Source organism: Muntiacus reevesi, chromosome 19 (genome assembly GCF_963930625.1).
Source record: "Muntiacus reevesi chromosome 19, mMunRee1.1, whole genome shotgun sequence".
Taxonomy (NCBI): Eukaryota; Metazoa; Chordata; class Mammalia; order Artiodactyla; family Cervidae; genus Muntiacus; species Muntiacus reevesi.
This window is the reverse complement of record NC_089267.1, coordinates 40,477,353-40,494,900: the sequence shown is the minus strand read 5'-3', so window position 1 is coordinate 40,494,900 and position 17,548 is coordinate 40,477,353. Positions and strand designations below refer to the sequence as shown.

Below are 17,548 nucleotides of genomic sequence, written 5' to 3'. Positions count from 1 at the left end.
TTTAAAGTCGGAAAGGGAGTGTGAAGGCAAGCCAGTCAGGCAGAGGTGGGCTCTCTGCTGGCTCCTGCATCTATAAATGGGGGATAAGCCTTAGCCCCAGAGGGTAGCTATGGGATTTGGACAAGATAGCACTGTTAAAGCCTTCAGCAGAGTGCCTGTCATGCCTGCAGAGCCCTCACCAAGCCTGAAGAAAAGACCGACAGGGAGGCAGGAGAAGTCAGGTGGCTCAGGGGCTGAAGTGAGTGAGGTTCGCAAGTCCAGGTGGAAGGAACAGGACAGTAGCTAATGAATGAATTCTTCCCTCTAGCAAGAGACTGGACGGTGATGCAGAGGGGGAAGGAGGTGGCACGCTAAAGTCACTAACTGCCTGACAGAGCCCTGGCACTAGGCCAAAAAAGTGTAATGAAATGTGTCTCGCTGTGCCCAAATTTCTCCCTAGAGAGTGTCCGAAGTCAGGAGGGTTTAGAATGGATGAATAAAGAAATGTCCCTGAAGAAGGGGCGTGGAGAAGACCATCAGTGTTTAATACCTAAGAGTGACTGAGCCAACAGAGGAGGTTTAACGAAGGCAGAGCTGTCCCTCTACAGTGAGGGCAGAGCTGCTGCTCCCAGGGAGCCCCGACGCGAGGTGCAGGAGAGGGAAGAGAGGCGGGCGGGGCTTCTGGGGAGGGGGAAATGAACCAAGGCAAGCAGAAGGGCGGGGGCGCTGAAACGAGGTCAAGGTTGTAAGACACACAACCGGAGAGCTGGGAGCTCCTTCGGTCACCGGTGGGGCAGCTGGGCGAGGAGTCGGCCGTTAAGCTTCACGCACTCCTTCATCGCCTTTCTTTGGGTTTCACCTCTCTTCCCCGAATCTCACATAGCATCTCTGTCATCTAGAGAGTCAGAAATGGGAAACTTTTTGACAATAAAGCAAAGGTGGAGGGGACTTCATATATTTCCCTGTTTAACCTTATTTTGCAAATGCGGAGACAGGCTCAGAGGGAAGTGCCTTGTTCAAGGTCACACGGTGAACCTGGTGCTCGAGCAGACCTAGAAGAGCCCTAGAATCCTGCGCTGTGTTCCCCAGCGCCTGACCTTCTGTTTGATGAAACCTACAGCTTGCTGAAGTTCCTGCACAGCCAGAGAACAGAAAGCAAGGCTCCTCCTCTGTGGAAGTTAATGATTACAACCTAGTCTGATCTAAAGCATCTAACCCTAGTTACTAATTAAGCCAAATTCTGTGAGAAAAGACATTTCAAACAGAAGAGTGCTGTGTTCTCTTCAGTTAAATCTATAGGCCTTCAAATTATAGTAGCATAAACTGCACAATTACAATGTTTCAAGTATGCTTAAAAATATTTCATAATGCAATACCTTAATCTCCATAGCTTACATTTTCTCTTCACTGCATGCCACATGCTGGGTCCTGCTAAAACGATTTTGTAACTTTTGGAGAAGGAATTTAACTAAAGTGACTTCACTTACAGTGTTTGAGTGAAGTAGGTAATAAAATCTGTTTGCTGTGTTCGATGTCTCCAGATAGGGCTGTAATTACACCACATAAGGAAGAAAGGTGGCTGAGTCTCAACCTAGATCATTTATGTAAACTCAGCCTTCTTGTCAACGGTGTTCTCATATTGCCTGCATCCAAACCGCAAAAATCATCTCCTGTGAACCACACAGAGACAGTGTCCGATTGCAGGCCTGTGAGACTGCTTATATTCTTTCTGTAATTGGAAGTCTGTGGTTCAAGACCAAAATCTGACATTCTGAGGTTAAAAACAAACAAATAAACAAAACTCACCAATGAATTCCCCAGTACAACAACTATGTATCTGACGCTTGTAAAAATTAAGGGTATTCTTTATACCAAAGTATTACAAATGTATACACTTTAAAAAAAAGAAAAAAAAGCATCCTGTTCAGCTTAAAAGAAAAAAACAAGCTTGGCTCTTTGAAATGCACTTGAAAAAAAATTTGGTCCAGAAAGAAAAACAGGCAATTTCTACTATAACCAAGTTAACATTTGACAACATTTTAATCTCCTACTTCAAATATTTGGCATTATTTTTTCAACAATTTCCACCCCTCCCCCAAATCTTACAAAAACCAAGAAGCAAAAAGTATAGCCAGACTGTATCTATAAATACAAAGACATAATTGCAAAAAGACAAAGCATGTTTTTTTCTTAATCATTAGACTAGCCTCCATTATGACAAGTTGGTCACTGGGTTTTCATTTGACGGTCCTCCCTGGCCAGCACTGACAGCGCTTCTGACACCTGCAGCTCCCAGCTCGCCCTGTCCTCTCTAGAAGGAAAACCACAGGCCACCGCCCTGGCGCCATCCCTGGCTCGGTCCAATCAATAAGGACTTATTTCCTGTCCATTTGCTGAGGTCACAGGAGCGAATCTCATTAATTATTTCTGCTACTGAAGCCTCAAGTGTGCTTCTGGCATGACAACTGAAAACTGCTTGACCTTTTTTCTTCTAATTTTGTTTGCAGCAGTTCCAAAAAGAAGGCAGTATTCATTTAGCAGTGTGATAAAAAGAAGAAAAAAAATGTATATGTTGTTGAAGTCATTAATACATTTAGATATTTCATCACGAAAGCTCTCCCGATCACCTCCTTCCCCAATTTTTTCAGCCAACGAACAACAATCTTTTTAATTTGGTGTCAGGAAAATCTCATCACAGCAAACACAATGTTTTCTAAAGCAGTTCTGGCCTCCGAGGGAGGAAAGCTCTCCAGGGCCTCCAGTGCTTTGTTTCCATGGTAACGACACAGGTCAATAGCTGAAGTCACACCTTTGCCAGCTTTGATTGTTTCTCGCAACTGTTAAGAAACAAATGCACAGTAAAAGTCAGTTTTTAAGGTACCACAATTAAACTGGGGAGGGGAGCTGGAAAATGAAGAAAGGCAGAAACAGAACAGATTCATTGTTTCTGCTTTTGAGGTTAAAGAGGACATCATTCTCCAATGATTTGGAGGCACTAACATTGCCTAAGGCTGCTAGATGTCAGCCCTCCCCGAGCAGAACAATAGGCTCCAATCAGCCTAATTACACCTCCTCCCTGACTGCCACCCTGTGATAGCTTGAAGTGAGCCCTGCTAGAGGGTGGAGGTGAGGAAGGTGGAAGGGCATTTACATCTCTGGCATTTTGAATTCAGCAGCCTGATATTCTAAGGTGAGGAAGACTTCATTAACATCCTATTAATAACTAATATTTTTACACTGTATGTTGACACAATAGTTCACATGAAAATTCAAGAAAGACACGGTAGATATGAACATTACTAAAGCTGTAAGACTCTGGGACAAATGAATTAAAATGCCTTTTGTAAAGCATAAGGTCAACTCTTGCTCACAAAGGGAGCTGATTTCCAATCCCTCTCCTTGACAATCAGAAAGGACCAATACAATAGTTATATTCTAGAGCTGAAGAAGAGTTATAATGATTTGGCCGGTCCATTCCATCTTTTCTCTCTCAGTGAAAACCTCCAATGTCTGCCTCACTCCCTAAACCAGATACTTGGGAGTCCTCCTTCATCCATTCAGGCACCACGGCTCACCCATGGCTGAACTTTTTGCACACCCCCGGGTTGGGTGAAGCCCGCTGGCAAGTTCTAGTCCATGAGACGTGAATGGTGCATGTCACTTCTGGGCTGTAGCACTTAGCCATCCATGGGAGTCCCGCCAGAGCCTTCCCTCTGGTAACTCAACTGGTCTCACTGGAGAAGTTCCTCAGGTTGGACTGGAGTGACCACAGTGAGCACCACGATCCTCCCCAACAAGAGCAGAATGTCATACGGGCAAAAAACTTGTCTGTTGTCTGAAGAGACTGTCAGCTGTCTGTGGCCATCTTGACCGATACACTCGCTAAGTCCCAGCCATTCTAGCTCATACAGAGCCGTCATATTATCGTCTACTCTTCACTCTCATTGCATATTAGTTCAGGCTATCATTATCCTTCACTTGGGTTATTTTTGCAATCACCTTCTGAAGAGTCTTCCCACTACCAGCTCTTTCCCTCTGGACTCCATCCTTCACGCTGCCAAGGAGCTCTTTATAAAATGCAAATGTGTTCTTGCTTAAAACCATCCACTGCCTTCCAAGAACTCTAAGAAAAAAAGAAGTCCAAGCTCTTTCATGAGGCATGGGAGTCCTTTATCTGTCTAGTTCTTTCTCAGCCTGTTTCTTCCCTTTCCCTGTTTCATCATTACTTAGGGAACCTACTTGCGTCTGATGAGGTCTTCCCTGATAGCTCAGTTGGTAAAGAATCCACCAGCAATGCAGGAGATCTGGGTTCGACCCCTGGGTTGGGAAGATCCCCTGGAGATGGGAAAGGCTACCCACTCCAGTATTCTGGCCTGGAAAATTCCATGGACTGTATAATCCACGGGGTCACAAAGAGTTGGACACGACTGAGTGACTTTCACTCACTTCACTTGCAGGACTGCTGGTGGGTACTACACGAGACAGTACAGAGTGCTTGACAGTGTCTAAAACACTACAGATATTCAGAATGACTTAATTCTTCTTCCTCCTCAAGCCCTTAGCCACTGCCAGGAAAGCTACTCCAGCCACCAAGATCAAGTCTATTTTAGCTTGATGCATAACAACCTCACAGGTAGTTGAACTTGGATTAGACCAGCTTAAAGACTTAAAAAAAAAAAAAAAAAAGGAAGAGAAAGGACATACCCCTTATTTTCATTACTAGGTGTTAGGGGAACCAGGGTAGGGGGGTGTGCTCTGAAAACCAACCTAAAAACTTTATTTAAAAAATTTTATTATAAAATATTTTTTATTTTTCTTTTCTATTTTTTGGCTGTGCTGCATGGCATGCAGGATCTGTTACCTAACCAGGGATTGAAGCTGTGCCCCCTGCAGTGGAAGCGTGATATCTTAACCATGGGACCACTGGGGAAGTCCCCTGAATATTTTAAAAGTACAGAAAAGTTGAAAGACTAGCACAGGAGTTGGCAACCTATAGCCTCAGACCAAAGGCTCAGATCAGAAGGACTGATGCTGAAGCTGAAGCTCCAATACTTTGGCCACCTAATGGGAAGAATTGACTCATTGGAAAATACCCTGATGCTGGGAAAGATTGAGGGCAGGAAGAGAAGGGGATAACAGAGGTTGAGATGGTTTGAGTTTGAGCAAGCTCCAGGAGTTGGTGATGGACAGGGAAGCCAGGCGTGCTGCAGTCCATGGGGTTGCAAGCAGTCGGACACGAGTGCTGAACTGAGCCTCAGACCAAATGTGGCCTCCCTGTTTTTATAAATTAAGTTCTACTGGAATATAACATGCCCATTCATTTAAGTATGGTTGCTTCTGTGCTGTAACGGCAGAGAGGCAGAATTGAGCAGCTGCCACAGAGACTGTATGAACTGCAAAGCCTAAACTATTTACACTTTGGCCTTTACAGGAAGTCTGTGACTCCTGGACTAGCAGAACACATATCCTCTACCTAGACTCAACAATCATTAATACTTTGCTATTTTTGTCCTATCTACTTGTATATGTGTTTTCTGAATCATTTGAAAGTAAGCTGTAAGCAGTGGTAAGCTGCTTAATTACTCCCCAGAGGAGAAATTAACTTTCTAGAGGAGAAAAAAACCCTACTCGTAGATTTTGTGGTTTGCATACTCCCATCATGGTGGATTTCAAGCTACCAAGGGTTGCACAATCACAGAATTCTTAAATAGTTAACAATTGGCTCTGAGCTGGCAGGCCATGACTTGGATGCCCCATGAGCTGTAGGATGTTTTACCCTTGTTTTGAAAGTATCTCCTAAGATAAGAACATTTTCCTACACGGCCAGAACTCTATTATTAGAGGTCGGAAAGTTAACAGTAATACTCTCCTATTATGTAATATCTAGTCTACCTGTAAATTTTCCCAACTGGTTCCAAAATTTCTTTTTTAACCTTTCAACGCCCACCCCCCCATCCCTGAAACTGTAATAAATCCTGGTTCACACACTGCATTCATTTGTTATGACACTTTAAACTTCTTTCTCCCCCCATGATATTGCCATTTTGAAAGGACCAAGCTATGTTGTACAGTGTTCTACATTCTGCATTTCTCTGATTGGTATGCTTAGTTTGTTAGGCTATAAACTTTATTCAGTCAGGCTCCACTGAATATTTGATGCTGACTTATATGGCATTTAATGGGCTTCCCTGGTGGCTCAGATGGTAAAGAATCTGCCTGCAATGCAGGAGACCTGGGTTCACTCTCTGGGTTGGGAAGATCCCCTAGAGAAAGAAATGGCAACCCACTGTAGTACTCTTGCCTGGAGAATTCTATGGACAGAGGAGCCTGGTGGGGTATGGTAGTTAATCCTACGTGCATGCATGCCAAGTTGCTTCAGTCATGTCAGACTCTTTGCAACCCCATGGACTGTAGCCTGCCATGCTTTTCTGTCCATGGGATTCTCCAAGCAAGAATACTTGAGTAGGTTGCCATGCCCTCCTGCATTGGCAGGCGGGTTCTTTACCACTAGCACCACCTGGGAAGCCCATTTAATCCTACAATGAAGGGTAATTCAGATTATGGCAAAATAGCACCCAGGAGGGCTTCACTGGTGGCTCAGTTGTACAGAACCCGCCTGCCAATGCAGGAGACTGTGGGTTCAGTCCCTAAGTCAGGAAGATCCCCTGGTGTAGGAAATGGCAGCCCACTCCAATATACTTGCCTGTGAAATCTCATGGACAGAGGAGCCTGATGGGCTGCAGTCCATAGGGTCGCAAAGAGTCAGACAAAACTGAGCAACTGAACACACATATACACCCAGGAGGACATCTCTAAAAGTTACTCATGCCCTAAAAAGAGTTAATTTCTCTTTCCCAATGACCATTCTACTTCCAGTTAATATTCCAATCTGCTCTCCACAGAGTTGGCTCATAAGACTTTGCATACCAAGGACCCAATAGCTTCCATGTGTAAAGTGCCCATTTCAGGACTCACTGGTAATCTAATCCTTCATGGAAGGCATTAATATTATTCTTCATAGGCATCTATATACACTTCCACAAACTAAACATAAACTACTGGTTCAAAGGAAATCCTTCAGATATAATTAATAGGGCATAACTGAGATTCATTTTTACTATAAATTAGAATAGGCCATGAGTTCATCCAGAAAAATACAATATTGGAAAATACAGAAAAGTACAAAAACAGAAAATACAAATATATAAAATACAAATAATACAAAAATAATATACAAAAAAATACAAAAATACACAAGACACATTAAACTGGAGTTTCTAAACCTGGCTGCTCATAAGATTCACCTGGGAAGCTTTAACATACAGATACCTAGACCTCATTCCTGGAGATGCATTCAGTAAGGCCTTAAAAAAATACTTCTTAGGTCACTTCAATGATTAACCACATTTGGGAGTACCTCACTCACTGGGGCATGTATTTGTAGCGATGATATTTCAAAATTATCATGTTGGATTTATACTGTTTTAACCACACTTGCAAAGTGTTGTCTTTGTGATGATCAAATTAAATTCAGCAAGCATTTATTGGTCACCTCTATGCCACAGCTATATAGTAGGGGCTAGAGGTACAGAAAGAGACACAGTTGCTGCCTCCCAGGACCACTTGTTAGAGGGCTTGTCATAGGGCTGCAGAACCAGAGAGGACTGAGTGGAACACAGAGGGATTGGACCCATGATGTTGGTTCTGATAGTTGCAAGAGAAAAGACCACATAAAAAAAATTCTTTTCACTTTTGCCCTCACCTACATTTTGACTGGGCAAATTCCCAACTGATGCACTTAATAATGCAACTTATAATACAAAATAATGCAACTTGAAAATACAACTTTCCACATTAGGATGTGGCTAAAATGCTCATAAGCCCACTCTGGCCTTTATGACCTGAAAACCACTTTAGCTGTAGGATAAATCTAAAAAATACAAGAAGGTGAATTATCATTTTGCATTTTATTTCCTTGATATAGCACTTTAGGGCAATAATTTAATTAAACCTCTAATTAAGTCAACTGAATAGTTGTATAAGTACAGTATCACCTGAAATAAATTAAGTCCAAATCGCCTGTTGGAGGATCCATTAAAGATATTAACACAGAGAGAAGAGAATGCATGGTACTTAAAATTAAGTGCATTATTATTAGTATTTATCAAAAGGTATCACTTTTCAGTGATAAATGTATCTTTATGAGACCATTTTAAGAAATCACTGTATGCCTCTGAAAACTCACTGGTTTGAAAGTCCTCTGAAAATTAAAGACAAGCCCCTGCCACGGGGTCGCGGTAGCTTTAGAAGATGAGGAGGCAGCAGCTCCTGCCATCCAATGAAAACAGAGGGAGACTTAGAGCTAGAAGAAACCCCAAGTACTGTCCTCTCACCTCATTTTGCAGAAGATGGTGGATGAGAGAGGCTAAGTGGCATGGACAAGAGTCAACAGCAAATCTGAGAAATGGCCTGGGTTTCATTTCTGCACATCCCAAGCTCTTCCACCCTATAGCACTGGAAAAGACTTGGAGATAACCCCAAGTTGTATTTCACCCAACCAGAACAGGGATACTAAAACCCATCTGGAACACAGGTTAGACTGTGTTCTGAAGAAACTGTATAACAGAGTAAGGGAGTATGAAACAATATAAAGTTGTTGTTGTTTTTTTTTTTAGTGGTTGAAAACAGCTGGATAAGGGTAAAAGAAAACAAACAGAAGCTATGCTATTATGGGAAGAGACCACATACCTCCCAACCAAGAGGTAGGAGTGGACCATGCTTGCTTAATAGAGATTATACAGCTGGAAGAAAGGTACAATACAGTAATGACATGGAACTTCAACCTTTGAACATTTGCTAAAACTTGCATTCTATGGTTGACAAATTCTTGGTGTGCCTGACTGATAATCTTATGTATCAGTTGAGAGAAGAAGCACTTTTTGCTTAGCTATGTCAGCATAACTGGCTATAAATGTGATAGAGATTAACAAAAAATTAATGCCATCCTGGTATTAGAATCGGCTTCCCTGCTGGCTCAGACAGTAAAGAATCTGCCCACAATGCGGATGACCTGGGTTTGATCCCTGGGTTGGGAAGATCCCCTGGAGCAGGGAATGGCAACCCACTCCAGTATCCCTGCCTGGAGAATTCCATGGACAGAGGAGCCTGACAGGCTACAGTCAATGGGGTCACAAAGAGTCAGACATGACTGAGGGACTAACACTTTCACTTTCATTGGTGTTAGAATCAGTCCTTAGAAAGGACTAGCGGGTATGGGTTTGGACACCTGGACTATGTGTTAGGAAAGTGCATTGCAAAAATGAGTTTAGTGAAATGATGGCCATGATTCCAAGAATCTATAACTGGAAATACAGTTCAAGGGTGACAGAAGCTACTGGAAAACTAAACTCCAACAACAGTCATAATTAATTATGAAAGTGAACAAAATAATGGCTACTGAATAAAATAATGGCTATTGAATAAATCAGGACTCACATTTGGGAAGGCATGGGTGCAAAAGGAGGAGCCTATCATCCCCTCCACTGCAGAGTGCCACCATGGAGATCGGGTCCTATCCCTGGCTTGAAGGAGCTGACAGAAAGAGAGGCACAAAGCTGTAAAAATTGTGTAGGACTCCACCAATAGGTCTGTATTGTCACAGGCTGCCTCACAGAAAATGTTCAGAAACAAACAACCTTGTCAAAATCTGCTAAAGTCTGATGGGCATTCACGGGGGCAGCACGGGGAGGAGATGATAACAAAAATGAGGGGCTTTGAAATGTAAAGGCTGTATGCTGAGTAAGAATAAATATGTGCAAATATCTGCAAAAGATAATGTACTATTAAAAGAAGACAAAGGAAATAGAACAACTGAAGAATGAGTTCAAAATTGTAAAGACCAAATTCCACAAAGAGGGGCCTTTAAAGATGATGCATAAGATATTATGCATTCAAATGGCCCATGACAGATTGTCAGGGAACCTTGGATGCAGCTACCATCTTGGCTTTTGGTGTCCTTAGCCTTCCAGGACCACCCACTCTCCCACGCTAAACATCGTGCCATCCTCTGGGACAAAGAGCTGTGTGGTTTTCTCACTCTCTTTGCCTGATGTTCCTGTCCAGTTTTCATCCTCTGACACTTTCCTTCTTTGCCTACCTCCTCACGCTGAAGATGTAGTTCCTGGTCTAGAGCACCTTTCACAGATGCACCCACCCACCTCTGTCCTGCTCTCATATGCCTGGAATGCATATAACTGTCCTTCCCAGCTACTGAAAGACTGTGAGAAATGTCAGAAATGGGAGAGTCAAATGACTAATGCATTCCAATACTGGACCAAAAAAATGAGGACAAATGTGCATTCTGTAACACAGATCCGTGAACTTATGAAAATTATGGCAAAAATCCCGAAAAGGTTAACAGACCGATTGTGAACTCCAGAGAAAAAGCAGTGGTGATCACGGCCCCAGGATAGGTGGGTCACAACTGGCACATTATAACAGAACAATCTCATTTTTCTTTTGATATTAACTTGACTGCTAGCTTCAGAAATAGGAGAGTACATTCAGATTTTCATCATGGATAAGACAGAGAAACAGGATCTGTATTAGAGTTTGGTAATATGGATTCAAATATGTAAAACAACCATTCCCAGAAAATGTTTAGCAGTGGATTTATATTGAACAGAAAGGTGATACCTGGTATTGTACTGAAAGACTCAGTACTTGGTTCCTTTCCCTTATCACAGTGATTGAAAGATGATGGAGAAGAAATGCAGGTTAAATTTTAATTTTCAGATGTCACACAGTCAAGAGAGGAAGCTAACACATGGACAACATCAAAATTTTAATGGCTTTGACATGTTGAGCAATAGACTGATACTAGCCAGATGAAATGGAACAGGGCAACCGTATAGTTGAGCATTTAGGTTTCATAAACTAATTACAAAAATGTAAACCTCAGTTTGGCAGTGACTCATAGAAAAATGCTGAGAATCTTTGATAACGACATTCTGTATATAAGCCAAAACTGTGACGCAGATACTAAAAAAAAGCAAATGCAAACCTTGGCAGTATAAACAGATGCACATGTCCAAAACACAGGCAAGAACAGTCTCACTGCAGTCTTTGATAGCTAATCATTTTTAGAAAACTGTGTTCAAATCCTGGGTGCCATGTCTCAAGAGGGACACTGACAAGATAGACAGGGTTCAGCATGAGGATGAAGAATTATCTGGAAACATGTCATCTAAGGAATGCTTAACCTGGGGGAAAGGGTTAAAGGAAGATATTAAACCCATCCTCAAACTAACGCAATTAAATGGAAAGAGGAGAAGTCCTGTTTTATATGCTTCAGGGAACAGAACAAAGAGCAATCAGGTGAAATTTCTAGGAAGCTTCAATTTCAAGTAAGAAAGAGCTTTTAGATGACTAGAATTGTCTAACAACGAATAATTTTTTTTTTTTGACAAATTGTAAATTCCCTATCATTGAAAGTCCTCAGCAACTAGATACCCACATCAGAGAAGGTATAAGTGAAACTCTAAGCTGAAGATGGAGGTGGGACAAGGCTGCCTCCAAGGTGCCACACAACTTTAAGATTCAAGCTGACTGTGCTTCAACTGAATGGTTTTGCCAGCTTCTGAGTGGCAAGACTTGGTACAAAATGAAAAACAGTAATTAAAACCTTTCTTTAATACAATAAACTGTGAAATGTATCACAAACAACATAAAAATTTCCTTTTTACTTAGAATGATTTATTTTACTTAGAATGACTTATTACTAAAAAGCAGAGACATCACTTTGCTGACAAAGATCTAGTCAAAGCTATGGTTTTTCAAGTAGTCATGTATGGATGTGAGAGTTGGACTATAAAGAAAGCTGAACGCCGAAGAATTGATGCTTTTGAACTGTGGTGTTGGAGAAGACTCCTGAGAGTCCCTTGGACTATAAGGAGATCAAACCAGTCCATCCTAAAGGAAATCAGTCCTGAATATTCACTGGAAGAACGGATGCTGAAGCTAGAGCTCCAATACTTTGGCCACCTGATGCAAAGAACTGACTCACTGGAAAAGACCCTGATGTGGAAAGATTGAAGGCAGGAGAAGTGGACGACAGCAGATGAGACGGTTGAATGGCATCACCAACTCGATGGACATGAGTTTGAGCGAGCTTTGGGAGGTGGTGAGGGACAGGGAAGCCTGGTGTGCTGCAGTCCACAGGGTTGCAAAGAGTTGGACACGACCGAGCGACTGAGCTGAACTGAACTAGAATGACAAATTATGTAAAAGAATCTATAGGGAGAAAAAATGTACTGATCTTAAATACTTGATCTACTGATCTAATGACCTTAATTAAATGTCTTATTTTGGCAAAAATGGAAGGAAGTGGAAATAAGAGAATTTTTAGTTATTTCCTCAATCACATGAATTCACAGGTGAAGACACAATTAGAATGGTAGTGTGTCCCGATATTAAAATAGTAATAATAATAAAATAATAATAGCAATAGCAACAAAGACAACCCCATATGTAGTCCTTACATGTGCCTAGCACGGTTCTAATAATATAATATATATAAGATACATATAATAGTACTTACCTCATAGAACTATTGTGAGGATTGCATACACACACATATACCTTCTGTTCTATATACCTCATGAGGTGTATGTGTGTGTGGATCTATCTATCTAGGAAAAATTTGAATTTCATTTGAAAAGAGAACACATATGCCAATATTGCCCTTTGCACAGGACAAACCTTTAAAATACACATCACAGATTTTAAAAAATACATCAAATCAAATACTTTTGGATAAAACCATATTTACAGAGATGACAAAAACCTAAGCCATCATTAGATTAATTATGTACCTCTGACAGTATACACATTTTTTTTTCCTACCACAAGTAAAAATGCCATACAGTTGTGGAACAAATGTCAACAGGAATTGGAGGTGGAAAATTTCCACATTTTCTGCTAAGAAAAAGCCATAAATACCTCAATATACTTGAGTAAGTATATTCTTGTAGTCATATTTTTTAAACAAAAAGGCACTGAATAAAACAAAACTAATATATTTGTACCTAAAAAATTCTTAATAACAGAAACTTTTTTTTAAAATTAAAAGTCTCAACCAAAGACTCTGACTGCAACACTGGTATTGGGGTTTCACACAACCAACCGGACACTGCCTTTTATCATTTTCACAATTAAAAAAAAAAATTTCAGTGTTCATCATGCTACATTGAAGTCACTGGATAAAAGATAAGTTCAAAATGACAAACATAATTTATCACATGCTTTAAACATTTTTACTATTCTCTAATAAAATATCAGAGTATTTTTCTTTTGTAAAATAGCCTGTAAAATTACTTTAATATGGATCTGTATTGAGTTCTGAGATACTAATTTTTAACAAGTTCTATTTATTGTTTTGAAGAATTAAAGTCATTCTGTATAACGGTGTGAGAGTTCAGGACACACATGACATTTGTTACACTACTCTCCGTTTCCCTGGCTAAGTTCTGGAAGCCCATGGAGATGGGAGGTAAGAGAGATGAACTCTAAGAGGGACAAAATGCCACATATTTCCAGACATGATGGCCTTTCAAGCACCTTGGAGCAGAATCCTCCAAATGAAACCACACAGGGACCAGTTTTTAATCTTATAACAGGATGATATGTTCCCTTCCTAAGACTGATTAATTCATTTATGCTGTTTCATAATAATACAAAAAATAATCATAGAGCAGCAATAAGCACACTGCCTCTCTCCCTGGCAGTAGGGAAACCCTGGACCTGGACATGTGTGACCTTGGGCATAGTAACTTCTCTAAGCCCACCTCACCTATAAAATCACAGAGATAATATTTATGCCACAGCCAATTATTACAAGGAATGAATAAGATAATGTATGTGAAATTAACATCAATAAAATGCTTCACAAATATAAGGTTTGAAGAGTAAGGGAGCATGGGGATACATTGCAAAGCTCACATTAACATTTATATAATGTACCTGGTTCATTTCCAAGGCAAACCATTCAATATCATAGTAATCCAAGTCTATGCCCCAACCAGTAATGCTGAAGAAGCTGAACGGTTCTATGAAGACCTACAAGACCTTTTAGAACTAACACCACAAAAAGATGTCCTTTTCATTATAGGGGACTGGAATGCAAAAGTAGGAAGTCAAGAAACACCTGGAGTAACAGGCAAATTTGGCCCTGGAGTACGGAATGAAGCAGGGCAAAGGTTAATAGAGTTTTGCCAAGAGAACGCACTGGTTGTAGCAAACACCCTCTTCCAACAACACAAGAGAAGACTCTACACATGGACATCACCAGATGGCCAACAACGAAATCAGACTGATTATATTCTTTGCAGCCAAAGATGGAGACGCTCTACAGAGTCAGCAAAAACAAGACTGGGAGGTGAATGTGGCTCAGATCATGAACTCCTTATTGCCAAATTCAGACTTAAATTGAAGAAAGTGGGGAAAACCACTAGACCAATCAGGTATGACCTAAATCAAATCCCTTATGATTATACAGTGGAAGTGAGAAATAGATTTATGGGACTAGATCTGATAGACAGAGTGCCTGAAGAACTATGGACGGAGGTTCGTGACACTGTAGAGGAGACAGGGATCAAGACCATCCCCATGGAAAAGAAATGCAAAAAGGAAAAATGGTTGTCTAAGGAGGCCTTACAAATAGCTGTGGAAAGAAGAGAAGTGAAAAGCAAATGAGAAAAGGAAAGATACACCCGTTTGAATGCAGAGTTCCAAAGAATAGCAAGGAGAGATAAGAAAGCCTTCCTCAGTGATCAGTGCAAAGAAATAGAGGAAAACAACAGAATGGGAAAGACTAGAGATCTCTTCAAGAAAATTAGAGATACCAAGGGAACATTTCATGCAAAGATGGACTCAATAAAGGACAGAAATGGTAGGGACCTAACAGAAGCAGAAGATATTAAGAAGAGGTGGCAAGAATACACAGAAGAACTGTACAAAAAAGATCTTCATGGCCCAGATAATCACAATGGTGTGATCACTCACCTAGAGCCAGACATCCTGGAATGTGAAGTCAAGTGGGTCTGAGGAAGCATCACTACGAACAAAGCTAGTGGAGGTGATGGAATTCCAGATGAGCTATTTCAAATCCTGAAAGACGATGCTGTGAAAGTGCTGCACTCAATATGCCAGCAAATTTGGAAAATTCACCTGTGGCCACAGGGCTGGAAATCAGTTTTCATTCCAGTCCCAAAGAAAGGCAATGCCAAAGAATGCTCAAAGTACCGCACAATTGCACTCATCTCACACACTAATAAAGTAATGCTCAAAATTCTCTAAGCGAGGCTTCAACAATACATGAACTTTGAACTTCCAGATGTTCAAGTTGGTTTTAGAAAAGGCAGAAGAACAAGAGATCAAATTGCCAACATCCGCTGGATCATCGAAAAAGCAAGAGAGTTCCAGAAAAACATCTACTTCTGCTTTATTGACTATGCCAAAGCCTTTGACTGTGTGGATCACAATAAACTCTGGAAAATTCTGAGAGATGGGAATACCAGACCACCTGACTTGACTCTTGAGAAATCTGTATGTGGGTCAGGAAGCAACAGTTAGAACTGGACATGGAACAAACTGGTTCCAAATAGGGAAAGGAGTATGTCAAGGCTGTATATTGTCACCCTGCTTATTTAACTTATATGCAGAGTACATCATGCAAAATGCCAGGCTGAATGAAGCACAAGCTGGAATCAAGATCGCCGGGAGAAATATCAATAACCTCAGATACCCAGATGATACCACCCTTAGGGCAGAAAGTGAAGAAGAACTAAAGAGCCTCTTGACGAAAGTGAAAGAGGAGAGTGAAAAGGTTGGCTTAAAGCTCAACATTCAGATAACTATGATCATGGCATCCAGTCCCATCACTTCATGGCAAATAGATGGGGAAACAGTGGAAACAGTGGCTGACTTTATTTTTGGAGGCTCCAAAATCACTGCAGATGGTGACTGCAGCCATGAAATTAAAAGACGCTTGCTCCTGGGAAGAAAAGTTATGACCAACCTAGACAGCATGTTAAAAAGCAGAGACATTACTTTGCCAACAAAGGTCCATCTAGTCAAAACTATGGTTTTTCCAGTAGTCATGTATGGATGTGAGAGTTGGACTATAAAGAAAGCTGAGCACCAAAGAATTGATGCTTTTGAACTGTGATGTTGGAGAAGACTCTTGAGAGTTCCTCAGAATGCAAGGAGATTCATCCAGTCCATCCTAAAGGAGATCAGTCCTGAGTGTTCATTGGAAAGACTGATGTTGAAACTCCAATACTGTGGCCACCTGATGTGAAGAGCTGACTCATTTGAAAAGACCCTGATGCTGGGAAAGATTGAAGGCGGGAGGAGGAGGGGATGACAGAGGATGAAATGGTTGGATGGCATCACCGACTCAATGGAGATGAGTTTGAGTAAACTCGGGGAGTTGGTGATGGACAGGGAGGCCTGGGATGCTGTGGTCCATGGGGTCTCGAAGAGTCAGACATTACTGAGTGACTGAACTGACTGACTGACTGATTAACCTGGCTTTAATTATAAAGAATATAGGCTATTTTACATAGATTCATGGAAGTATTTTAAATATTTTACAACTGTGATTATTAGAAAATAGGAAACATGCTTGTTCTGAAAAATGAATTTCCAAATCATCTTGATCACTGAAAATTCTGTCTATTCTCCCTAAAAGGAGAAAGAAAAACACATGATAAAAACAGATAGGGTATCATTTTTCTTGCCCTCTCTTCCACATAAGTCTATTAAGCTCAGTCTGGATGATGTGTGGCCTCCTGTTGAGAGTGAGATTTCAGAACTGATTTCAAGGCTCAAACTCTCAGCTAAGTACATCTGAGTCTGTGCTGTGAAATACTATCCACAAAGACCTGAACATAATCAAACAACTCATTTCATACAAATTATCATATCTGAATATATATGTATATTATATGCATGCTATACTTAGTTGCTCAGCCATGTCCGACTGGTTGCAATCCCACGGACTGTAGCCCACCAGGCTCTTCTGTCCACAGGGATTTTCCAGGCAAGAATACTGACGTGGATAGCCTACCCCTTCTCCAGGTGATCTTCTGGACCCAGGAAATGAACTGGGGTCTCCCACATTGCAGGCTGATTCTTTACCAGCTGAGCTACCAGGGAAGCCCACATTATATGTATAAATACCTCTAAACAAACACCCATACATACTTATATAATTTACAAATATTTTCATATAGTTAAAACATTTTATTGGCATAATCAAAACTGACCAAAACTGTTCACTCTATGGCTGAGCATTCAGGTAAAGTTGTGCTTGCTGCTTAAGAAACAAGAGGCAGCTTGGAGCTCAGGGTATGAGTAAATGTGCCTGATTTCAAGTTGCAATTAAAGGGAATAAGTATATGATTTTAGTTTTTAAAAGTTAATTTATAAATTCTCACTAACATTTGGTAAGTAGGGTATCTGAGGGTGGTGGTGGTGCTCAATTGTGTCTGACTCTTTGCGACTCCAT

At 41.0% G+C, this 17,548-nt stretch overlaps 1 protein-coding gene across 2 annotated transcripts in view; it reads right to left on the bottom strand.

Moving 5' to 3' along the window:
• Nucleotides 1-2,000: 2,000 nt before the first annotated feature.
• PDSS2 (decaprenyl diphosphate synthase subunit 2) overlaps nt 2,001-17,548 on the bottom strand; it is a 251,015-nt gene continuing 235,467 nt past the window's right edge. For both annotated transcript variants that reach the window (XM_065911355.1, XM_065911356.1), the window contains one exon: nt 2,001-2,816. In XM_065911355.1, the coding sequence (XP_065767427.1) occupies nt 2,658-2,816 (159 nt within the window). In that variant the 3' untranslated portion in view covers nt 2,001-2,657. The remainder of the gene's footprint in view (nt 2,817-17,548) is intronic.